This window comes from Myotis myotis, unplaced genomic scaffold, assembly GCF_014108235.1.
Source record: "Myotis myotis isolate mMyoMyo1 unplaced genomic scaffold, mMyoMyo1.p scaffold_m19_p_6, whole genome shotgun sequence".
Lineage (NCBI taxonomy): Eukaryota > Metazoa > Chordata > Mammalia > Chiroptera > Vespertilionidae > Myotis > Myotis myotis.
This window is the reverse complement of record NW_023416368.1, coordinates 18,683,013-18,708,927: the sequence shown is the minus strand read 5'-3', so window position 1 is coordinate 18,708,927 and position 25,915 is coordinate 18,683,013. Positions and strand designations below refer to the sequence as shown.

At 41.3% G+C, this 25,915-nt stretch overlaps 1 protein-coding gene across 3 annotated transcripts in view; it reads left to right on the top strand.

The window, feature by feature from the left end:
- GRIA1 (glutamate ionotropic receptor AMPA type subunit 1) overlaps positions 1 to 25,915 on the top strand; it is a 274,009-nt gene that overhangs the window by 147,707 nt on the left and 100,387 nt on the right. For all 3 annotated transcript variants that reach the window (XM_036312933.1, XM_036312934.1, XM_036312935.1), the window contains exons 4-7: positions 825 to 1,009; positions 6,038 to 6,091; positions 20,619 to 20,780; positions 22,774 to 22,941. In XM_036312933.1, the coding sequence (XP_036168826.1) occupies positions 825 to 1,009; positions 6,038 to 6,091; positions 20,619 to 20,780; positions 22,774 to 22,941 (569 nt within the window). The remainder of the gene's footprint in view (positions 1 to 824; positions 1,010 to 6,037; positions 6,092 to 20,618; positions 20,781 to 22,773; positions 22,942 to 25,915) is intronic.

The window sequence follows — 25,915 nt, the reverse complement described above, 5'->3', positions numbered from 1 at the left end:
GAGACAGAAATAATATATGTGCAAAGATTGATTAATAATGCAAGAGAGAAATACCATCTGACATAGATAGAATAACAACCTTCACCACACTCCCAAAGATGCCGTGTCCTAATTCCTGGAACCTCAGAATATGTTTTATTAAATGGCAAAAGTATTAAGGTTACAGATGGGATTAAGTTTGCTAATCAACCTGGATTATTTGTCTGGGCCCAATGTAATCACAAGGGTCCTTAAATGTGGAAGTTGGAGGCAGAAAAGGCAGAGTCAGAGTGTGATGTGAAAAAGACTTGACCAGTCACTGCTGGTTTGGAAGACAGAAGGGGCCATAAGCCAAGAAATGCAGGCATTCTCTAGTTGCTGAAAAGCCAAGAAAATTTTCTCTCCTAGAATCTCTAGGAAGCAACACAGCCCCCTTGACACCTTGATTTTAGTCCAGGAAGATATATTTCAAACATCAGACCTCGAGTAGTATAAATTGATAAATGTGTGTCGCTTTAAGCATCAAGTTTGTGGTAATTTGTTATAGCATCAGTAGAAAACTAATACACCATCTATGTCTCAAAGATGAAACATAGCAGCATTGAGTAATGGGCTCTTCTATCATTTAGTTACAAATTAGAAGGCAGTAGTTGAATTCAGTACACATTGAATACTTACTATGTGAAAGACAAAGTATTAGGTACTGACATATACTGAACCTTCATGAATGTAATTGACAGTTATTAGATGCTGTTTAGATAGCAGGCTGGCACATTTGATAAGCAGGTACTAAATGCCTGAGTATCCTGATTGCCACTTTTCTGTCTTACTCACCCGACCTCCAGGTTTGTCCGTCCTACAGAAAGTCCTGGACACAGCTGCTGAGAAGAACTGGCAGGTGACAGCAGTCAACATTTTGACAACAACGGAAGAGGGATATCGGATGCTCTTTCAGGACCTGGAGAAGAAAAAGGAGCGGCTGGTGGTGGTGGACTGTGAATCGGAGCGCCTCAATGCTATCTTGGGCCAGGTAGTGAACACTGCAAAGGGTCAGGGTAGGTGTGGGAGGGGGTTCAAGAGGGACCTGAGTGACCTTTTGTGTGTTACAAAGAGAGTTCTTGACTAGATAAGCCCAGGTGCCTCTCTTCTCCCATTCTGTAATTCATAAATTTTAATTGTGAAATTTTATGAAATAGCACAAATAATGGGAGCCTTGATGACATGGTTCTCAGATCAGTTGAGCAAAAATGGACTTTCAGTGTTTCCCTTTATTTTAAAAAAGAAAATTATATTGCAATTTAGAGTTTGCGAAGGGCTATCACATTTAGAAACACAGCCTGTGGAGCCAGGTTCCTGGGTTCAGTTCTGGGTTCTGTCACACACTGGTCCAACGCTTGGCATCTCATTCATTTGGCCCACTGACCTATTTTAAGAGTCTCAGGAGGCAGCTGGCAGGCACCTCCCTTTTCACTGTTTCCTTGAACACTCTCCTGTGTCTGAAAAATCAATTGACTGTATATTCTATAAAAGGGCACTGTAACCTCAACAGTTTTCAGCCAGGTCTCTAAGCCATGGTTCTTCCAGTTCTCAGAACTAAAGCATGTGCCCATAATAGAAGTAGCAGGTCTTTGTGTAGGTTACTGTCTTTTTAAATCACATGTGTGCATTCAGATTTGTTTGCAAAGGGGGTATAGCTCAGTGGTAGAGCATTTGACTGCAGATTTGTTTGCAAGGAAGTATATTTTGCAATCATTTTTGAACTGTGCTATGTAATAAAAGATTGTAGTTTTAGGTACTTGACAACATGACAAAGCTTGTTAATGGCCTTCAAGACCTCTGCGGCCTCCACAGGGAATCTCAACACACCAGCTCAGCAATCACTCAGAGGTCTCAGCAGTGGAACAGGAGAAATTTTGAAAGTCAGCGATTCTTAAGACATTAACTCTGTGTTCCACTTTTACAAAGTGTGGTTCTGGCCTCCCCTCTGGGAAAGAGAAACCAGCAAAAAATGGTTTTCATTGAGATGGGAGTTCTCTGGTCTGGAGTCAAAGGATTTGAATTTCAGTTAAATGAAGTCTAGGGTAATGGTTAAGGGCAGAGACCCAGGAGCCAGAGTGGCTGCGGTTCCAATCCCAGCTGTAGTATTTACTAGCTCTGTGACATTGAGTCAATTTTTTAATCTTTCTACATCTCAGGCTCCTGATCTGTAAAATGGATGTACTAATAACAGCTTCCCTTTGGAAGCTCCTGTGAGCATTAAAAGTCTCTCTACATGTAAAGCATTCAGAACAGAAAATGATATATGTAAGCATTGCCTGTCTTTGCTATTCATACTGCCAACTAGTACTGTCTTCTTGAGTCACTCCCTTTTTAAGGATAAGTGTCCTCATCTGTAATATAGGAATGAAAGCCCCTTTTCTACAAAGTTAATAACACATTAGATGAGATAGAGGTGGAGAAAGTGCTGAATGATAATTAGGGATTCTTAGTAGACTGATGACTTGTCCTATATAGTTCCATAACACTCAGTGCTACTATTTTCTGAGTGTTTACCATATACCAGACACTATGCCAGACCCATTCCATGTATAGCCTTACTTCATCCTTATACCAACTCTATAAAACAGTTTCAATCAATTCCTCTATTTTATAAATGAAGAAACAAGGGATTATTCTTACCCAGGGACTCACAGCTAACATACAAGAAAAGCAGGAACTCAAACCCAGCTTGTTCTGCCAACAGGGCCCAACCTCTTAAAAATGCATCTTTTTAGCTTCTCTAGCTCTTTTGCCAAAGGACAAACTTTTATTTTGTAAGAATGTGACTTGTTAGTATGGGTATTCCAGATTATAGTATGTTAACTTTCAAAATTGTTTAATTCTTCTATTCTGGAAAGGAAGATCAAATAGCTGAAAGGATCTATACATTACTTGATTTACCATCTGCACTCAACTATTTCCAGGTAGGATGACTAACGGTCAAATTGGGTGAATGATCTGCCATGGGTTCAGGCAACTAGTTAGTGACAATAATGAGTCCAGAATGTACATCTCCTGATGTGCAGTCTGATATCTTGGCATCATCCTAAACTATCAAAACACCCAGCAATTGGGATATTTTTGGTCTAGATATTATCTGCCTAAGAAGGGGATGGTGATTCCAAATTCTAAATAGAATATCAATTTCCTGTTCTGTCTCCAGCCCCCGCCCCAGGATATAAGTCAATGAAGGCAGGGATTTTTGTTTTGTTTTGCTTTTTCCCCTGCTGTATCCACTAGTGGTTAGCAGTAGTAGGCATTCCATAAATGTTTTTTGAGTGAATGAAAAGAATAGGGAATTAATGAAGCCTCAAAGATCCCAAATATGAGATTGGTCTGGCTTCTACAGGTAGCCATTCACTGGATAAGAGCCTTTGAGCTAGAGAGAAGAAAAAGCATATAGAGAAGCCCAGAGGGCATGTGAGGGTGGAGATTCATAGAATGGCTTAGCAGCTGTGGAAGATGCTGAATGACTACTGGGAAATAGTGACAGGAGGATGAACACAAGATTATGACTATCCTTGGAAACCATTCTAAAGAGTTTCTAGTTTCTGTAAACAGTGGAAAGGCAGTAAAGGTTTATGATCAGGGAGCAGGGTTATTAGACTATAATGCTTTATCAATATATGACACCAAATTATATAATACAGTCATTAAGTTCAGAATGAGTTAGAGATAAGAGAGACCAGGGCCAGGCCAACCATCACATCACCCTGTTTTATTGTCTTCATAGTGCTTCTCACCTACTGAAATCTTGTTCATTTATCTGTTTATGTATTTTCCATCTGGTTCCCTACTAAAATGTCAACTCAGCTCAATAAGGGCATGGGGACCTTGCCTCTCTTGTCCATAGCATAGTGCTTGGCATACAGTTCATGTTCAATAAATATTTGCTAATTGGATTAACAATAGAAGGTTTTACAGAGTTATTGATATTAGAACTCAGCCATGAAGGTTATGAATAATAAAAGAGAAAGGAAACAGTATTCCAGACACAAAGATTGTGAATTAAGGCCATTCAGTGGAAATGAAATTTGAAGGAATGAGGTCAGTGAAGTAATGTTCCCAAGTGAAATTGTAAATTATCTTTATAACAACTTTTTTAGTTCATAACCCTGTGAGCATTTCATTCTTCATCTGTTTAGTATTGGTCTCCTCCCAGGAAACTGTGACTTCCAGCAGAATGCTTGGTACACAGTAAGCACTTAAATGTTTGTGAAGAGAATGTAGAAAAGGAGGGAAGGTAGAAGAGTAAATGGGTAAGAAGGTTAGTATTAGGTTGAACCATATGAAATTGATACTTTTTATTGGTCACAAGTCATCAATTACCTGCCAGTTTCCTGTTTCAAACTGTAATTTTATCTTGTGGAGATTATAGTTATCCATTGTCTGAGTGTAGTGGGTTTTGAAGTATCTTTTATTTGCTGATTTAAGTTTATTAGGATCTGAATAGGTTTTTGATAAAGGTATCTCATTGTTGAAAGGGCAGCAAACCATTTGACAAGAAGATGAAAAAGTAATGAAGAATTATTAATAAAACTATCATCCCAACAGTATTTGAGGTCTGTGGTCTGGAATTTCAAAATCTAACCACTGTTTTGGGGCACTCATTGTGTGCACTTGCATTTAATTATTCCCTACATTAAAACTAAGTGAGCTGCTATGCACATACACCCAATTAAGTAGATGTCTGAATGTGGGTTTTAATAACCTTGAAAATTTATTCAGTTAGTGAAGAAGCCCAAATAGTTCTCATATGTTTTATGACTCCTTGCCACAGTGCAGGGGGAGAGGCACTGAGCAGGATGTACGAACCCCAATTTGATTATTAAAAAAAAACAAAAAACATAACTTGCAGGAAGAGTTAGAACTGAACCAAGGCCTGCAGTCCTAGCTATTCCATGGATGGTATGTCTGGCTACCCAAGCAAACCTCTGGGTAGTTCTTTCCACAAATATTTTTCCTGCCCACAATGATTAGGGACAGTCTGAACATTCAGGATAGGGGGATGATAATTAACCATAATCAGGCATCATATAGAAAGGATCACCAGAGTCAGGTACCTGTCTTGATACTGCCGCCAGACCACTGTGGGAGCTGGGCAAATCACTTTCCCTTCCTGTACCTCCCATCTGTACAGTGAGGCCTTGGACCAGACAATTCTGACATTCCCTTTCAGCTTCTGGGTTGAGTATCCCATTAATGTCTGAGTACCCAGCTGGTTTAGAAAACATAAAATTCAAGGAAAGAAGGAACTGTATCTGAATATGGTTCATGCAAGGAGTTAAAGGTCAAGAACTGGGGTGGAATCATCCATTTACCCATCCACTCACCCATCCATTCATCTGTCCATCCAAGCAGCAGGTATTATCATGACAGTGACAGGGACTACAACACAGCATATGATCCCCACCAGGAAAGAGTCTCCATGCAGGAGAAAGGCTTTTTAGAAAGAAGAGAAGTAGCCCAGCCGGTGTGGCTCAATGGCTGAGCATTAGCCCATGAACCAAGAGGTCACAGTTCGATTCCTGGTCAGGCCACATGCCCAAGTTATGGGCTCAGTCCCCAGTAGGAGGTATGCAGGAGGCAGCCAATTAATGTTTCCCTCATCAATGTTTCACTCTCTCTCTCTCAAATCAATAAAAACATATTTTAAAGGGTACTTTAAAAAAAAGAAAAAGGAAGGAAAGAAGTGAAGATTTCAGCTAGGTCCTTGGGGTTACGAAATGCTACTCTACCCCTGGAATCAGACAAAACTGATTTCAAATCCTGTGTCTGCCACTTAATAGCTGGGTAACCATAGGGAGTTCACTTAACCTCTCCGTGCCTCACTTCCTCATCTGTAAAATGAGGATCTCCAATGCTACCATCATTGGATGGTTGTGATACTGTGGTTGGAGTACTTAGGTTAGGGCAGAGCACACTGTGAGTACTCATTAATGTTAGTTCCTATTATTATTGCTGTTGTGGCTTTAATTGCTAATATGATTAATGAATCCCTTCCCTTGCGTTTTTTTAGATTATAAAGCTGGAGAAGAATGGCATCGGCTACCACTACATCCTTGCAAATCTGGTGAGTAGAGCACACTGCAGCGCTCAGCTAATGGTGTTCCCATGTTTGGGCCCCCAGCTTTCTTCCACGGTCACTGGTTGGTGGGAACTGCATGGGTGAAAAGGGCAATTTGGAGCTGTAATGCTAAGTCCAGTCAGTATCAAGTTTACCTTTTCCCTTCCACATCCCTGTTTGTCAAGCCACATCACTGTTGGCAAACCTCTAAACTCTAAAACAGCTTCACCAGTCATCTCAATTCTAGCTCTAAGTGACTGAATCTTGGTAATAAGGACGAAATCACCAAAAATGATAATTTTATAGTTTATAAATATAAACATTTAAGCCATAATTATACTAGTATTGATGGATCTTTACCCAGAAACAGTTTTCCAACATGAACAATACTATTTCAATTTAGTTTTTATTCAGTTTTCTGTGTAGCATAGATGAGATGTTTTCTTTTAAAATTTGTTTTCATTTTTAAGGTCTTGCAGGCCTTTTTATGGGATGCAATTATATTTCATGCTGTGAAGATTTGAGTCATCAAATAATTTTTGTACATATTAAATTTTATCTAGTAACATGTGCCATTTTGAGTTTGTTTGTTTGTTTTTGTGGCCATTATTTCTGACAGTTCTATTTCTCCTGGGTCATGTTTTGCCTATCTACCTTCTTTATCATAAAGTGTGATTTTTCTTTCCCCAAAGCTACATGGAATTTTGTTTTGCCTTTGGTCCATTTTTTTAAGTCCTTTATTGAGATGCAATTTATATAGCATGCAGTTGGTTCATTTAAAGTGTACATTTTAATGGTGTTTTATATATTCATAGAATTGTGAAACCATCAACACAATTTTATTTTTATATTTTTTGATCCCCCCAAAAAAGAAATGGAATATCCAGTAGCTATCACTCTCACTGCATTCCACATTCTCCCAGCCCTAATCAACCACTAATCTACCTTCTAGCTCTATCATTTGCCTATTGTGGACATTGCATGTAAATGGAATCACACAATACATGGTCTTTTGTGACTGGCTTCTGTCACTTAGCATAGTGTTTTCAAGGTTCATCCATACTGTAGCATGTACCCCTTTATTCCTTTTATTGCCAAATAATATTCCATTATATGGATATAAGTACAACATTTTATCTATTCATTGGTTGATGGACATTTGAGTTGTTTCACTTTTTGACTACTAGTAATAATGCAGCTATGAATAGTTGTGTACAAATTTTTCTTTTGAATATACATCTAGGAGTGGAACTGCTAGATTATAATATGGTAACTATGTTTAACATTTTGAGGAACTCAAAATTGTTTTCCAAAGTGGTGGCATCTCCCATCAAATCAATAACAAATTTTTATACTGATTAAAATATTTTAATTAATAACAAATTTTTCCCTGTAACAACTTGAACAATTGTCAGTTTTCCCTAATGGTAGTTTTTTCTACAAAACATTGCTTCTTATTCTGGCTTGTTTTTGCAATTTTCTGTGTTTCCATTAAGATGTGAGTTTTAGCTTTTAATCTATAGTAATTCTACCACATTCAGTTTTAGCCATGTTATTTTGTGTTGGTTATTTCTATGAGTAACTTTAATATTTATTGAACAAAATCATTGATATTTTCTACTTGTTTTTGTTTTTTTTAATCTTTATTGTTGAGCTCTACTTATTTTTGGAATAAAAGTCATTAGTAGAAAAAAGGCATAGTATCTGGATATACATAGTATGGAAAGGTCAAAATTCAGGAGCTAAAAATGATATAAAAACATCTGCCTAAAAGTTCTGTCATTCTTCTTTCTGGCCTGTTCTCCATCCTTATATCCCTTCTTTCCCCTTTGCCTTGGCTATCTCAATATTTCAGGCTCAGGACTGGAAATAAGAAGGGCTTATTGAGATGTATTCATTTAGAGTCCCAAGGGTGGGGAACATCTGGCCCGTGGGCCGTATAAGGGCTGAGAAATCATTTGGTCTGGCCCTGCCAAGGCATTAGGGGTGAGTTAATTAAATGTTTGACTAAATCTAGCAGACTAACAAGCTGATGATTTTGTATAGCCAGTGAATAAAGATATAAGTATCCAAATGGCCGTTGGCAGAAAAAAGATTCCCTATCCCTGAATGTTTGACCCTGCTGTTAATGGCTAAATATGTTAGTTTTCTCAGGGGTGTTTGTATTTTAAATGGAATGCAGCTGTCCAGAGACCTTTAGGGACCCATTAAAAAAAAATTTTGCGAGAATAAAATTTTTGACTTTGTAATAAAGGAAACCCTTGATGTCCCTCGAATCCAAGATTCTTAGTGCTAGAAAGGACTTCAAAAGTCAATTCCAGCCCTAACTGGTTTGGCTCAGTGGATAGAGCATCGGCCTGTGGACTGAAGGGTCCCAGGTTCGATTCCGGTCAAGGGCATGTACCTTGGTTGTGGGCACATCCCCAGTAGGAGGTGTGCAGGAAGCAGCTGATCGATGTTTCTCTCTCATCGATGTTTCTGACTCTCTATACCTCTCCCTTCCTCTCTGTAAAAAATCAATAAAATATATTTAATTTAAAAAAAAAGTCAATTCCATTTAAGTCTCATTTGCTTGTAGGAAAACAGAATCAGCAAGGTGGTGTGACTTGGCCAGGGTCACACAGCAAGTGAGTGGTAGAGCTAGGCCTAGCATCACAGTGAGCAAGCAGCACTAGGTGCCTTTCCCACTATTCCAGGGCACCTCTGAGTACAAACTATGTGGGCACCCTACTGCTTGAGAATACAAAGAACAAGGGTGAGGGCATACATAATCACCTCTCCAGGGTAAGACAGAAGTCACACATCAGCACATCAGCAGCCTCAGAGTCACTGAAAGACTCCAGGTAATTACATCGCCAGTCTCCATCTGTTGCCAAGTGACCCTGTGGTCACAGCATCACCAAGTCAGTACCTTGGTTTTCTGTGTTCTTCTGATCTGCATTCTTCTCTTCTGACCTAATGAGCTCTCAAATTCTTACAACTGCTAGCTAATAGGATGCAAATTGCATATACCATCCAAATACAAGAGACTTGCATGTTCCAATAGATTAGTTGATAATTAGGCTTCAAATTACTAATTAATTCAGTTTGAAACATAGTCAACTATGTGGTGTACGCTTTTCCTCCCCCTTCAGAGGAATAATGAAATTCATAAGATGATAATTTTTAGAAATTCAGCCACATCATTAGCCTGCGGCTGCAGGGAACTGACCCCCTCCTTCAGAGTGTTTCTGATTGGGGTGTAATTATAGAGTTAGAAACCAGGGAAGCTTTGGAAAGGTTGAACAAAAGGAAGGAGCTTCACTTTTTATTTTGCAGTTCTTTCTGAACCTGTCAGGATGCACTGGCTTTAAAATAGCCAGCAGTCTTCTTCTAACAGATCACTTTGAAGGGACCCAAATAAGCAGCTCTGAATGGGCTGCTCAAAGACAAGTTTTAGGGAGGCTCAGGGTCTGAGAGGAGACCTCTAGGGACAGGGAGTCAAAAACAAAAGCCAAAACCCTGCTTATTGTTCTGACATCACCCATAGCTGCCTCTGTGATCTTGGGCATCTCTCCAGCCCTCCCTTTCCTCATCTGTCAATTGGGAATTACAGCTCCTGCTCTAAGTGCTCCTAGTGTCATTGGGGAGACCAAATATGTTGTTAAACGCCACTATGCTTTGAAAAGTTGAAAGTGTTCTGAGTAGGTGGGGAATACTTGCTTCATATACTAAATCTACACAACTTTACATCACATAGTGTATGCTTGTATATATATGATTATATGTGTATTCAGATTTTTATATGATAGGATAGACGTGTATTTATATTTCCATAGCATGGGTATGTCCCTAAAGTAAACTTGAACCATGCAGAACTTGACAAGCTAGGCCATTATTTCTTAAAGAAGCCTCTGGGCCCTGGAGCCCACTAGCGGGCCACGCTCTCCAGGCTGGCTCTCAGTCTTCCTCCAAACCTCAGGACAGACTCCGTGCTCACTCCCTGCTCTGAGATTGTGGTCAAAACAGACATCTGCCAGCTGGAGACTTCCCAAGTTATAGCTTTTACTACCATGATGCATCAGCAGCAAATCTTAGACCAAACTAGTGTCTCTCAAAACAGAGGACCTGTAGGCCCCAACAATGCATCTGTAGAGCCAGTTTGAAAAACACTGAGCTCACAGTTACATGCTTTAATGTCACTAGGACTACAAACATGAGTACTCAAATCATCGGAGAAATGACCAGAGTATTAATACAAAGTTTATAAAGTGACAGAGCTGGGCTTCTCCCCCTGGTCTATCAAACTCCACCATCCAAGTATTTGCCACTGTGCCATGTGACTTCTGAGCATGGGGAGTTGGGAGCAGGAACAGGGGTAGTAGCCTAAGTTTAAATCTTGCCTACAGTTGCAGCAATCGACCTGGAACTCCTTTTGGATAACTGTTCAATTATACATGGATGGCATTTTATTATAATTATAGTGTGTAAGGTAGCTGCAGGAGAGACAGTGAGGTCAGGCCATCTTGGTCTTACTGGGATATTTAGGGACCAGGGCCGTCAGCTGTTTGCATCATGTGGTTGCAGATGAATTTCTGTGAAATGTTTGAGTTGGCGGCTTTGCTCTATGTGGCAGTTCATCCAAGCCCCCAGCTCCATGCTGCTGCCCTTCTGCTGTCAGTCCTAAGGAGAAACTGTTGTTTAGTCTCCTTGCTCCCTTATGGTGAGAAGTCTGTCTGTGCCTTCTGTAAGGCTGAGCTTGCCCACTTTCTTCTGAGCCTCTCTTCCCACCATCTCAGTACCACACAGTCACGTTTAGTTTCTGCAGCCTCTGGTTAGGTGGTACAGTAGTTGGGAAAGGTGGCTCTGGGGTCAAACAGACCTGAGTTTAAATTCTGACTTTATACTTATTAGCTGTGTGACATTAATCAAGGTACCTACCCTCTCTGAGCATTTTATCCTAAATCCCTGGACTGAGAGAAATTGGTTTGTGAGACCTGAGTAGCTTTTGCAATGCTTGTCAACAGTGGACACCTGTGTGTGGAAGAGGGGGTGTCCGTGTGTTTGTAGATACCCACATGTATAGGTACCTACTTCCGTGGTTTCAACTGTACTTGGATAAGTTAACACCCATATTTTTTTCCAAGACACATGGTGCTTTAGCTGATGTAAGTATAGCTACATGTCTTATTGACTTGGTAAAAACCAGATCAGCCTGTGTGTTACCAGGGATTATAGAGGGTGAGGACTCATTAAGGGTTCAGTTGATTAAAGTGAATAAAATAGGAAATGTGAGGACCGTGATGCAGAGACATGGTTATTTGAGGACACAACTAAGTCCTCAGCCCAGGAATATTCCATGAGTTCACATATTTTCATATTCATATGCACATACCTGTGTGGCCACAGAATTGTAGATCAAAGCTGGTAGAGCCCTTGAGAGAGAAATGAACTGGCTCAGAAGTTTCCAGACTTTTTAGTTTAAAGCTCCAATTTCAAATAGAATCTTGGGGAGATCCCCAGTATGTGAAACAGATAAAAAGCAGAGTTGCTTTGGTGGGAGATGGAGGATGGGGATCTGGTTCCCTGTCCTCCTGCCTTCCCCCAACCCAACGTGGTAACCTCTACAATGCCTGCAACCAGAATAAAGTTGGAAAGATCACTGATCCAGCCTAGGCCCTTATTTTGCAGATCAATACACTAGTGCCTGGAGAGGATGAGACCATTGCCTAAGGGTGAATAGTTCATGAGGTTCTAAGACGAGACTGAATTTATGTAGTTGCCCTTACAACTGTTTTCCTGACACTTCTTATTTATGACCTATTTCAGAATACACTGCACACACACACACACACACACACACAAATTCAATGAAAGGACCTCTTTTTCCCTAGCCAGTTTTTCTCAGTGGATAGAGCGCCAGCCTGCAGACTAAAGGGTCAAAAGGTTCAGGGTTTGATTCTGGTCAAGAGCACATGCCCAGGTTGCAGGCTCAATCCCCAGCGTGGAGCATGCAGGATGCAGCCAATCAATGGTTTTATCTCATCATTGATGTGTCTATCTTTCTCTCCCTCTCCCTTCCTCTCTTAAATCAATAAAAATATATTTAAAAATAAAGAAAAGACTTATTTTGTCCACAAGACAAAAACTGAGAGACTGAGAGTTGACAGGATGGAAGTTTAAGAGAAAATCATGAAAAGGGAGAGAAAAGATATGCGTTGCCTATTCCTTCATTCTTCAGCATGAAGTTAGCAATCAGCTTGCTCCAGGAACTGTGTTGTGGACAACCTAGGGACCAAGGCCCCTGCCCTCTCAGAGCCCACAGTCTCCCAGGGCAGATGAGAGGGACCAGTGCAGTCTGAGAGAGAAAGCTGGAGAGGCCTCTGAGTGATGCAGGTAAAGAGCATACATTAAAGAAGCTGGGGACAAATGTCCTAGTCTCCCAGAAACCTGCTAATTCCTTCTTTGTCTAAAGCTGAAGGGCATTCCAAGTGCTTCACTGCAGAACAGAAGCTAAATGGATCAGATTAACTAGACTAGTGGTCAGGAAGCAGAATGTACAGTGGTTAGAAAATAAGTAGTCTTGTCACTGGCTCTGACTATGTAATCTCTGCCCTCCACTAGCTGTGTTATGTTGGGCAGAAGCTTCTCCATTCATTTCAGCCTCAGATTTCTAATTCGCAAAATGGGAATAATGATAGTATCCACTTCACAAAATTGTTATGGGAACTAAATGAAATCATACAAATAAAGTACTTAGCATAGTGCCTACTAGATGGTAAAGGCTTGATACATGTTAAGCACTGTGGTGCTGTTTTTATTATTATTTTAGCCAAAATCTGCCTCCCATGACCTCTGCCCCTTAATTGGTCCAACCTGCCTTCCAGAGCCTCAGAGAACAAATCTTCGACCTCTTCCCCATGATGGCCCTTCTGGGATTCACATACATCCTTCACTCAGCCTCTTAGTCGTCCATTATTTCTTAGGTTGACCATCCTGTTTTGTTTTGTTTTGTTTTGTTTTGTTTTCAAGCATTTCTAATATAACATGACTTTTCAAACTCCACTTCTCTACAACTATCCTTTCAATGGAGCTGTCATCTGAGAATTGATCTGATAATTTGGGAAAACGTGGCATGTTCAGCTTGTACCATTCAGAGTACAAAGGGCAAGTTCTTTGCTTTATTCTAATCTTACTTCTTTTGGATCTCAAGGGGATGAGATGGAGGAGTATCTCAGGGGTTGTTTAATAAACTTCTTCTTGGCCCCTTTCCCTTAACAATGCTGGATACTCCTTCTTCCTTCTGACATGTATAGTGTCTGAACTGGCAGGATGATGAGAACTGAACAGCTTGGACATGACCCCTTGAAAGAACTGCAGAGAAAAAGGATAAACCTGTTTTGACCCAATGCCAATGATGATGGTGAATACAATGATGATAATGATTGTTAATTTCATGAAGCACTCACTATATGCCAGACACAGTGCTTAAATGTATTCTTTTAAATTTTCACCAATTCTTTGCTATAGGTGTTATTCTATTTGCAGAGAACTGAGCCTCAGAGAGGTTAAATAACCAGTAAGCACACCTAATCATGTCTTCTTTTTCCAGGTGCACATGATAATTAATAGTTATAATATAGCCCAGAGCCTGGTCATGAACCTTAAAACATTTCCCAGATCTTTACAACAAGATGAAAGTATGTCTAATGCAGTTATAGCATTAAATATCTCTTTAGGATATCATAATTATTTGAAGTGCCTTTTTATTCTAATCCTTTGAAAATTATAATTGACAAATGATAGACAAAATGACTAAATTAAGTAATTTACTTAATTGAACATTTTTACTCCCATTTTATTCAAATGGCTGGTCAGCATTAAATTGCTTCCTACCCACAATGAGTATATGGGGGAGGCAGATTCCAATCCCAGCTAATCTTCTAAACCATAATACAATCATAGGCCACAAGTCTCTTCTCTGCCCCTTAGTTTCCCTGTCTGTACAATGAGGGGATTGATCTGATCTCTGACATCTTTCCTTCAGATGTCAGTACACTATGGCCCCTGGGTCAAAGTCAACAGCCACCTGATTTTGTTTGGTGCATGAGTTAAGAATAGTTTTTACATGTTTAAATTATTGAAAAAAGGTGAAAAGAATAATGATATTTCATGACATGTAAAATTATATAAAAAGTATGTGACATTTATTGGGGCACAGCCATGCTCATTCATTTACTATTGGTGATGACTGCTTTCATTCTACAATGGCAGCATTAAATAGTTACAACAGAAATCATATGGCCCACATTCACAATCTGCTCCTTTGCAGGAAAAATTTGCCAACCCCTGGTATAGATGTGGGATAAGTGGAAACTAATAGGCTTCAGATCCATCAGAGGCCTAGGAAATGTCTAAGCAACCTTATGAGGTTGGTGTCAAGAAGAAAAACCCAGTGTGCTGTCCCACAAATGTTCCTTTAAGACAAAAAGCTATACTGGAAGGCCCCTCCTTGGCAGGATAAGACATTTATTTGGGGCTATTAACTGCATAAGCCACACTGCCTGAGGTTCTTTGTCTGGGGCAACCTGGAAACACCATCCTAAAGCTAAGCTCATATGTTCCTTTGCTGTCAAGACAATATAACACACTGGCGAAGAAGACAGATTTTTATGGTTGAACCACTACTTTAACCCTTGCCTGCTACAGGATCTCAGAGGACTTTCTAAAAGTCTCTGAACCATAGCTCCTCAACCTAAAATTGGGATGAATATCCACTCGTTTATGCCTACTGTGCATGTTCCGGTGCCTACTGTGCATGTGCACCTCTCAGGTTTGTTTGGGGGAGTAAATAGAATTATGCATATAAAGCATTCAATAGAATGCCTGGCTCAAGATAAGAGCTTGAGAAATGTTTACTAGTAAAATAAATCTAGAGGTGACTGTCAACTGATTTTTTCATTTTTCATTTTTAAATGAAAGGAACTTCATAATTCTCAAAAAGTTGTTTAGATGAAGTTATAGAATGCATAGGAAGAGGCATTTTTGCCATTATTGTTGTGTTATTCTTATGAGCAATATTTCTGGAGCTGTGTTTCAGTAGAGCATCTAACATCACCAGTGTTAATTCCAGGCCAACAGATAAAAAATTAAGCAGGGCCCCCTTAACAGATCATAACAAAATTCAAAAATGCAAGACTTCCTTTTCTGCCACTACCATTCCCTCCCACTTTCCAGGGACTAACAGATGATCTCTACCCAGCAAAGTACTTCAGAATTATCTAGGAATCTATATTTTTTAATGGTATGAAAAAGAAAATATATTCACTTAGTACATATATAACAGAAGGGTATTAAATAAAAAGCAAATGCCTGCTCCCTCCAATCTCACTTCTCAGAAATAACTATTTTAAACCTTCTCTGCGTTTAGCAATTATGGCCATTTCCTCCACGTGTCTACATAATACGTCTATGCCTGTTTTTGTTGCTTTATCAAATTTAATCACATCAATGACTCCCCATTAGAAAGATAATGAATCATTTCATATGACTCCCCACATCCTGTCCTCAATGTTTGTTAGTTATGCTATTTCTTGAAATTCTTCTGACTGTCTTTATAATTTTAACATACTGAACCTTGGTTTTTGGTTCACCAGCATTAGAACTTTGGAAAATACAGATATACAGTCTCCAGGCTGCTGGATGACAATCCTTAGGGATGGTTATTTTGCAAAAGCTCTCTAATGTATTCTGATGTGCCCCTCAGGTTAAGGACCTCTACCCTGAGAGCCTGCAGTACACCAGCCAGTTTATTTGCACTTGAATGAAAATGATAGGCAGACCATTCTTCTCATGTCACTCATTCATTAGTCACACATGGGACTTTGTGAAATGCTACAAAGATGTTGAAAAAAGCAGACAGGAGAATAGTGACCAAGCAGGTCATCACAAAACCCCATTTTTGATAAGAGGCAGTCATTTTGTGAATGGCAGCATCTGGTGCAGGGCTGGAGAGACAGTGGAAGGTGTCCAGGTTTAGGAGATCTGAGTTCTCATATTGAATAATTTGAAAAGGAGTATCTTGTAGATTAATTTTATTTTTTATTCAGTAGTGATAGTGTACAGAGAAAAGCACTCAGTATTTGGGAGAAGGTTATAAAATAGGCAAAATGGCTCAAAGAGAGTAGTGAAGATCAAACTTCATAGTTTGAATCTTTAATAGAATGTAATTAGCAATGCTTCATCTTTATACAATCCTATATAATAAAAGGCTAATATGCAAATTGTCCCCTCAACCAGGAGTTCTACCAGGGGTCGCCCTCACCCCTCCGCAACAGCCTGATCGGGGCCGGCCAGACAGACCCAAAAGTGCATGAATTCGTGCACTAGGCTTCTAGTATTATATAATTAATAGCACAGATGAAGCAAATAAAACAGTACTAATTACAAATATTATCTCCCAAGGTTTTTTTTTCTTTTAATAAAAATGGCCAAAAAGAAATTAGAAAATGATTTAATTAAACCTTGTCTAATGAGTGTACTCAGGGGAATAAAGTGAGTTGAATTTTCCAGTTAACAGGAGGACAAATAGTTAACACCTTTATTTCCCCTGCATAGTCAAGAACATATTTCTGTATTGGAAGAATATATTCTCTTTCATTACAGAGAAATCAAGTTTAGTAGTAATAAGAGACTAATTTCCCTGATTTTGTCTCTTTTACCTAATATCACAGATGTGAGCTTGTCTTATCAATCTTTGCCTACTCCTTCTCAGGGGAGCAGAGGAATTCATTCAGGGGATCCCATCAGTTTGATTAGATGTAGTTGAGGTTTGGCTCCAGTAACCTTGTAGTCAGACATCTGGTGATGGAGTCAAGTGGCATTTATCCTATATAATAAAAGCCTAATATGCAAATTGACCAAACGGTGGAATGACAGGAAGCTATGATATGCACTGACCACCAGGGGGCAGACACTAAACACAGGAGCTTCCCCCAGACTACAGGATCCAGGACAGCCAAGGTGGGTGCCAGCAGGGGCCCCCTGATTGCTCACATCACGCTGTAGAGGGAGGCGACCAGAAGCAGTGGGGAGGCGGGACTGGCCAGTGGGCAGTGCCAGGCCGGCCAAGTCAGGTGCCAGAGGGGGTCCCCCGACCACCCCACTGGATGCCCCACAGATCAGCCCTGATCATCAGCCAGGCCTAGGGACCCTACACATGCACAAATTTCGTGCACCGGGCCTCTAGTGTTTGAATGAACTCTGCCATTTCCCTTGGACTCCATTATGTTCAAGATGGGGCAGTCAGTACCAACTGCCCAGGAGCTTGTTACGGATTTTCAAATGACAGAATTTGACTGCAGGAGATCATTTCAATTTCATTCTCTCAATAGTTATTTTATGAACAAAATGCTCCTTTTAAAGTCTCTAAAAATTATGGGAACTCTCTCAACTACGGATTAGCTTTTAACCAGTGGTGGGATAGCTATGTTCTTAGATAGTATAATGTCTTCAAATGCATATTGGGTACAAGAACCTAATTCTGATTTCATATGTGGTAACAGCTTGCAAAAACCATGTGCAAATCAGTAGACCTCTGTGAAAGCCTGGAAACTGTGACTATGGGCAAAATTAATCTCAAAAGATGTTTCCAACCTGAGCTTCTCTTTCCAACCAATGAAAATTATCCACTGGCATTTGCTGCCTGCTGATCATATTTCCCCTGGCTAATCAGCATTCTTGCTTGAGGAAAGTCTCTAGCTTTTATTCATTTACTCAGCAAGTATATATTAAGCATCTACACTGTGCCAGGCACTGTTCTAGGTGCTAGATTCTGGGAAGCATTAGTGAACAAAACAGAAAAGGTCCCTGCCCTCATAGAATTGACATTCCAATGGAAGGAGAGAAGACAAGGGAACAAATAGTAAAGGAGATAACCTCAAATGGTGTAAATACTCTGCAGAAACCCTAACAGGAACAAACCTGATAGACTGAGTGTTGGTTGTAGCTTGATCAAGTTTATCAAAAGCGAGTCTTAAGACAAGGATTTAAGTACAAGTACTTTTTGTGGATGCCAATACTAGAAACAAAAGCAGGGAATTAAGGAAGTGAAGTAGGGAAGAGGTGACCATTAAAGGCTCATAATCAAGGCACTTACCCCTGCGGGGTACAGGAACTCAATTCATTAGGGGATCTGCAGGCATGGTGTAGAGCACACTGCAGCGTTATTCCACCCCAGGGGGAGAGTACTGATCTGCTTCTGGAGTACTGATCTGCTAACTCTCCATCTATCATCAGTTGAGAGCTGCTCTGGGCATATTAAGCTCCTGACACATCTGGCTTCCCTTACATACAGGTGAAGTAGTAGATAGCTGCAGTTAGTCTAAAAAGTAGAATATCAGTGTGTGAAGGAGAGTGGAAATGAGCAGGACACCAACAGCATTGACCACAGGATGAGAATTGGATCTTTGCATGCACGGTCAGGAAAGACCTCTCTGAAGAGATGGCATTTTATCTGGCATCCAAAAGGTGGAAAAGTACCATCCAAGGAAGACACACTTCCAGAATAACTAGGACAAGGGATCTGAGTGGGACTCAGGTTGGTTTGTTTCTAAAATGCAAATAATAAAGAATCAGATAACTTTAGAGGCAGAGTGTCAGGGGAGTGTCTTTGAGTCATGAAGTTGTTTATGGCTAGATCTTTTAAATAAAGAAACTAGATCAGCCTGGCCAGTGTGGCTCAGTGGTTGAACACTGACTCATGAACCAGGAGGTCACAGTTCGATTCCTGGTTTGGGTACATGCTTGGGTTGTGGGCCCAATCCACAGTAGGGGGCTTGTAGGAGGCAGCTGATCAATGATTCCCTCTCATCACTGATGCTTGTATCCCTCTTTCCCTTTCCCTTCCTCTCTCTAAAATCAAGAAAAACATATTTAGGGAGAAAAATGAAAATAGTTCAAGTCAGGGAGACATTAAGAGACTTGGACAGGCAGAGCTGGGACTAGTGCTCAGGGCTCCTGGCTACCAATCCAGGGCTCTGCCCACCCTCAATCCATCAGTTGCTTCCCCTGATCATTTTCCAGTTTCACCCTTAGGATTTGACAGTTTTCCCAAGCCTTGGAGCCCACAGGGCATTGACCTTATGATCCCAGCTTAAATTCCTGCAGTGGGCCACCAACAAGACCTAAAAAGAAACCCAAATCACAAAGCTCTATGTGAGCAGCCTTGGGCTGCCACTCTGACTGCATTTCTAGCCCTCTCTTCCTCTGTTTCTGGAACATGCCAAGCATCTTCCCACCTCTGAGCCTTTGCTCAGAATGTCCTTCCCCAGATGTCCCCGTAGCTCACTACAAGGTTTCTATTCACTTGCGTCCCCATGCCAACACCACCTCTTCAGGGAGACTCTTCCTGATCTTACCTGCCAAAGCATGGCATCGCCCTCCTCTCCCCATCCTCTTGTCCAACTTTATCTTTTGCCATAGGACTCATTGCTACTACCTAGTATAGTCTCCTAGACAATACTGTTTATGCTATGCCACATATTTACTCGTCTTGCTCACTACAATGTAAGCTTCATAAGAGAAGGAACTTTTTTTATTCACTATTAGAATAGTGCTTCATAGGTTCTCAAAAATGTTTGTTGCACAAGGAGTGAGTGACTGAGCAAAGAGCTAACTCAGTGAATTGCCTTTATGCAAGTCGATTCTCCAACTGCATCTCAGTTTCTATATTTGGCAAATAGACATATAATGTCTACTTTATAAACTCATAAATGGAAATGAGGCTGGAGATATGAAAGTACTGTACATTACAGAATATATTACACAAATGCAAGATTTCCTGTTTAAGTTGAAGACTTCCTGAGTTAAAATGAACTTCACCAAATCAGAAGGAAAGTTTCATTCCCACTAAAGAATCCTTTGTAGATGTTACAGTTGTTTAGGCCCCACTGAGTAAATCTCTAGTCTGTGGTACAGGAAAGAGCACAGGGCAAGGGATGATCAGAATCCAGCCTCTTCCACAGAATTGTGTGACTCTGGGGAGCCCACGGGAGCTTGGACTCAGATTCCCCTCCTCTCAAAGGGGTGGAGGGTGGGAGTGGAAGAGGAGACAACCTCCTATGTTTCTATTCTCTTCTGCATCTATGGCATCATAATGATCCAAGCCACCATTTATTGATCATTCTGTCTGCACTATGCACTTGGCATTCATCATTGCATTGCTTCTTCTCCCCAATAACCTACCCTCCATTACTGAGACAAGAAACCATCAGGTAACTTACTACAATGTAGCATCACTAATAGCTGTGCGTAGCAGAGTCATTACTTCAACCAAGTACCACTGGCTCCTAAGCAAGCATTCTTAATCACTGTGCCAACTTTGTGCACAAACTAAGGGATAACCGAGTTCAGAAGGAAGGGAGGCACAACTGCCTCTCTATTAAGTCGGTTCCACCTTTTGGAACAGTTTGGAAAATCCTGTGTTTCTGTAACATGGTTAAATGGATTTATCCAGGCAACGTATTCTGACTTCTTCCTCCTCCTCCCTGCACAGGGTTTCATGGACATTGACTTAAACAAATTCAAGGAGAGTGGAGCAAATGTGACAGGTTTCCAGTTGGTGAACTACACAGACACCATCCCAGCCAAGATCATGCAGCAGTGGAAGAACAGCGACTCTCGAGACCACACCCGGGTGGACTGGAAGAGACCTAAGGTGAAGGGATGGGCAGCAGAGAATAAAGCACCAAACTGGCCCCATGGCCGGCCTCAGATTTCTGCACAGTGTTAGCCATTTGAGAAGGACAGGCTTTCTAAGAGGAACAAGCTAAGGAAAATATACCCATAATGACTGAGGGTCCAAAGATCAGACACTCCAGAATGACAACGGTTTTAACAAAAGAGACATTTTGTTTTGCTCTCATATAAACAAAATTCAGAAGTCAGCAATCCAGGGCTTATATAACAGATCCAAATCATCAAACACTCAGACATCTTCTATTTTCTTATTCTGCTGTCAGCGTTTGGAGCCACCTTATAGCCCAAATGGCTGCTGAAGCTCCAACCATTACCTCAGTAGTCTACCCAGCAGGAAGGAGAACAGGAAAATAAAAAGCACAACTGTTTCCTTTAAGAGCCCTCTTCAGAAGTTGCACATAGATCTTCCACCCACATGCTACTGGCTATGTCTTAGAAACCTAGCCCCAGCTAGCCACAGTGAAGGCTGAAAAAAGGGTGTCTCTGTTCTGGGCAGGCGCACCATTTTGCACAGCTCTAGAGTATGCTGTTCACATTTTTTTTGTTTGTTGATTGAGCTTCCTTGAGTTGTGCAGTGAGCCGGCCCTTATTCTGGTCAGCCATGTACACAGCTAAAAATCAGGAAAATCTAAGTAATATTAAGCACTTCACTGCCTCAGAGAGACAACTCCCAATTATCATGCGGACTGTCTGCTGCCCACTTTCCAGCAATGCAGTTCTAAATCCTGCAGCCCAAATCTATTTTGTTTGCTATTTGATAATGGTTTAGAATACAGGCAGAAGGTAATTTTTATTTCCCATGTCATGGCAGTGACTCTGTGGAACACTGCACTGAGCAGGATCCTGAGGCCAGATTTGTTTATCTAGGCAAATCAGGGAATCCTCTGTGACTTTCTCTTGTCACTAGGCTAATATCTTTTTGTGAGTGGCAGGACATTTAACTGGGATGTGTCTCCTCCTACTTTTGCCCAAACCCACTTAGCAATTCAAAACAAGATGTATTTCAATATGAACCTAAGCAAACAAAATCACAAATGTGTTTTAAAGCAATAAGCAAACCACATAGCAGTTAATAAATATGTAAATACCGCAGTTTTGAAAAGATTGGAGATTATAAAAATAGCAAAATGTAATATGTACATATTATATCAAATGTGAGAGAATGAAAGTTAAAAACTGGAAAAATACTTACATACTAGTATTCATCCTACAACCCTCTGTTGTGAACCTTGAATGTGCCAGAGAACATGCTAGGCATTGGGGACTAATTAACAAAGATGAGAGACATGAGTCCCAAAGCCAGGAAATATTATCCTGGATTGTTATCCTGGTTCTGTTTTAACATCTTATCCTCCTTTAGGCAAAGGGAGGAGCCGGGGGGGGGGGGGGGGGGGGGCTGGAATGAGAGTTATCATGAATAAGCACAAAGGAAAAGTTTGTAAACCTGGCACTGGGTGAGCCACATGTAGAAATAGATAAGTGCTTACCCTTCCTGGATTATTTTTTGATTTACTGTCACAAGGGATGGTGGAATAAACAGCTCCTCTGAGTTCCCAATTGGTGACTCTAACATGGAGAAAAGCAACTGTATTTTCATGGATTCTATCAGATGATACAGATGTGTTGAATTTAATCTATGCATTCTTTTTCCCCCCAATGAGCTAAAAATTATAAAATTGCAAGACTGCACACAAAAATCTAGACTTCCAGCTTCTCTTCCAAAGTCACAGACAGTAAGACACAGTTCAGGAGGGCAATACTGGCTAGCAATTCATAGCAGCCCCCATGTAAGGGGCAGGCACCGCCTGGTTCACCACTGTCTCCCTCCCATGCCCTGTATCTGGCCCACTCCAGGCATGCTCATCACCAGGAAGCATCTACCCAGACACAGCTCCCTCCTGCCTCCCTGTCAGTGCTCTCTGTCACCTAACTGTCTCCATTCCTCCCACCAGTACACCTCTGCGCTCACCTACGATGGGGTGAAGGTGATGGCTGAGGCTTTCCAGAGCTTGAGGAGGCAAAGAATCGATATATCCCGCCGGGGAAATGCTGGGGACTGCCTGGCTAACCCAGCTGTGCCCTGGGGCCAGGGGATCGACATCCAGAGAGCCCTGCAGCAGGTGAGACTGGCAGTGTCTGCCCATCTTCTGGGAGCCTCATAGGGCATTTCAACATCAGTCTCAGCTGAAATGTTGCTATTTAAAAGGTGGAGCATGCCTGTTTGGAGCACCACTGCACTGTGTGTGTGGCTCTTGGCATTACATGGAAGCTCATGTAGAAATTAAAAACAATAATCATTCCTGGTAGTGTAAAAGTTGTATTTTCTGCTTAGAGACTATGCTAAAAAGGGATGGCAACGATTCTGTATTTGGAAAGGGGACTTGAAATACATAGGGATGAAAGTGAACCACTTCAGTGGTCTCCTAGAGACTCTCCCGTCGTGCCCTGGCTTTTAGGATTTCTTCGTGACCTTAGCTCTCTGTGCACATTTCATGAAGGCGCTCTGACAGTGAGTCTCCGTACTTGCAATTCATTTCCCTTGCTTCTCAGCATTGCAGTCATCAATTTTGTTTGCACTTAAGAACCGTTAAAGAGCAGGGACAGAAAATGGTCATGCCCACTCCAATCAATTGCAAAGGCTTTTGAGGCTGAATCCAGATTCAATAGGGACGAGTATAAATCTCCAATTAGGAATATGTCTTCTGAAGAAGCAAGACAAAAAAATTATACATGTGGGCTCTGTATTTAACATTCCTGACTTAGAAGAACCTAGGAACTTGCCCTCAGCTGCACAACCCTTTTCACTCCCTTGCCTCTCCCATCTTAATGACGTCCCTGGGAGGATATTCTGATACCACCATGAGGCAGCGATGCAGCCTAGGAAGCAACCTGGGTGGCAAGAAGGGCTCTGAACCAGGAAGCAGGAGAGCTGGTTTCAAGTTCAGCTGGGTCCCTGGCTCTCTGTGTGACTTTGATATACCCTCTGCGTGACCTTGAGATCATTCAAATCCCCTACAGACTTCCCTTTATTTAGTCATGACAATGAGGAGGTGGGAGAGAGGGTTCCTGTGTCTCAACCGCCTCTATTAATTCCAAGCATCTAATTATTTTTCCTGTGGTCTAACCCACATCTTTCTGGTTGTAATGTATACTCATTCTTCTGCTTATGCCTTCAGTAGGATTTTCGAGGAGGCAGTTACCTTAGTCAAAAGAAAAATGATTGCTTGTATTTGTCTTGGAGTCAATACAGGTGCCTGCCTCTCTAGCAATCAATCACTGCTCCCCGACAGCATGCCCATGCCTGAGCCACACACTGGGGATGATATCAGAAGGCAAGACCTGCCTGCAAGAAATTCCCTTCCGTCCCTCCTGGGGGTGGGGAGGAACTAGTCACAAAAACAAAAATGAAAACAAAACCCAAAATTCTGACCCTAAGATCAACTGTTCAAACTTATCCCTTTTCAAGATCCTTGTTCAGTACCCACAATCACAGAATATATTGCTGAAAGAGGTCTTAGAGAGTAATGATGTAATGATGCCCATTTTCCCTCACTCTGTAGCTGAGGCAGCCAGTCCAGAGTGGACAGTGACTCGGAGTCTCACAACAGCTTAGCAAAGGTTGGACGAGACCCCATCCAGGGCTCCTCTCCCCAATCCAGGCCTGTCTTGTGGACCAAGGGGCCTTTGCTTGTACACACTGACTTCTGAGACCTTTTCACTTACAGACATGGCCACTGTCTCTTCACTTTGCTTTCCAGACCCATCTATTAAAGTAGTCACACCACTAGAGAACAATGGTGTGCCCACAATGGGCTGGGTAAGTCCCAGTGACATTCAGTCCTTAGCACCGGGGTTAGGGCCTCAGGTTGTTGCCCTGAACACTGACCTTTGAGTCACACTTTAGGCGGGGGCCTGTGGTTCCTCTTGTGTTAGAGCTGGAATGTCTGTGACTTAGGCCTGAAGGCCCAGCATCAGCTACCTGGAGGACTAGAATACTAGGGAGTCAAGTTCTAAAAATAATGGTAATACCAATTATGATGTGTTAAGGGCTTATTAGGTACAAGACTCTGAACATACTTTACATGTTTGACCTCATTGAATCCTAAATATATTACTCTGAGGTAGCTACTCTTATTAATTGTGCTTTAAAAATGGAGAAGCTGAGCTTCAGAAATGCTAAAAACGTCTTCCCAAAATTATACAGCTAGTTAGTGGCAACACTGAAACTCCAATCCACATGGACTTGCTACCTCACTCTGCACACATACTGCTCTGCCCTGAAGCCCAGGGGAGACGCAAGAGCTGTGGCCCAGCCAGCAACAAACAGCACATGGTCTTGGGCAATATCTGTACATCCCTACCCCTCATCCTGCTATAATTTCCCTAGCAGCAGAGTGGAGATCATCAGCCGCCTGTCTGCCCCCTGTCTGACATCCAAGGAGCCGTTCTGAATATTAATGAGCCCTCAGTGCTCCAGGAAGGAGTAGGCATTAGAATGAGCATATGTAGGCTCTGGCTGACAGAGAAGATCCAGCTCCCCAAATCAGGCTTAGCATCTGGGAGACATAGATCCTCTGAGGATATGATTTTTTTTAAAAAGAAGAAAAAAAGAGCTTTGGACTCTTTTGCCCATAAAAATGTACACATGCATATACATATATAATTGCATGACCAGGAGGTGGGGGAGAGGGCATTGTCACTCCTGGAAGCCCATCCCAGGACCTTAACTGAAGAATATCTGTTCTTCCTCTCACTCTTTGTGTGTTCACAATCTATTGGCCAACAATCAAGAATATCAACATAAAGGTATGCCCAGCATTTTATTAGTTGAGGTCTGGGATGAAGTGGGCAATAGGAGTGTAAAACAGTCCCTGCCTTTTGGACTCAAGACCCAATTTCAAAGGGAAGGCAAACTCCTGAGAAAGAATAGCTATAAAGGTATGGATGATGAGCTAACTAACAGCTGGGCTCTTGGAGCTATGGATGGTCAGAGCAGACCAAGGATTGATCATAAAATCTCATTTAATCCTTAAAATAACCTTAAAATACATTGAACTCTAACTGGTCCAATTAAACAAACGGGGAAACAGTCAT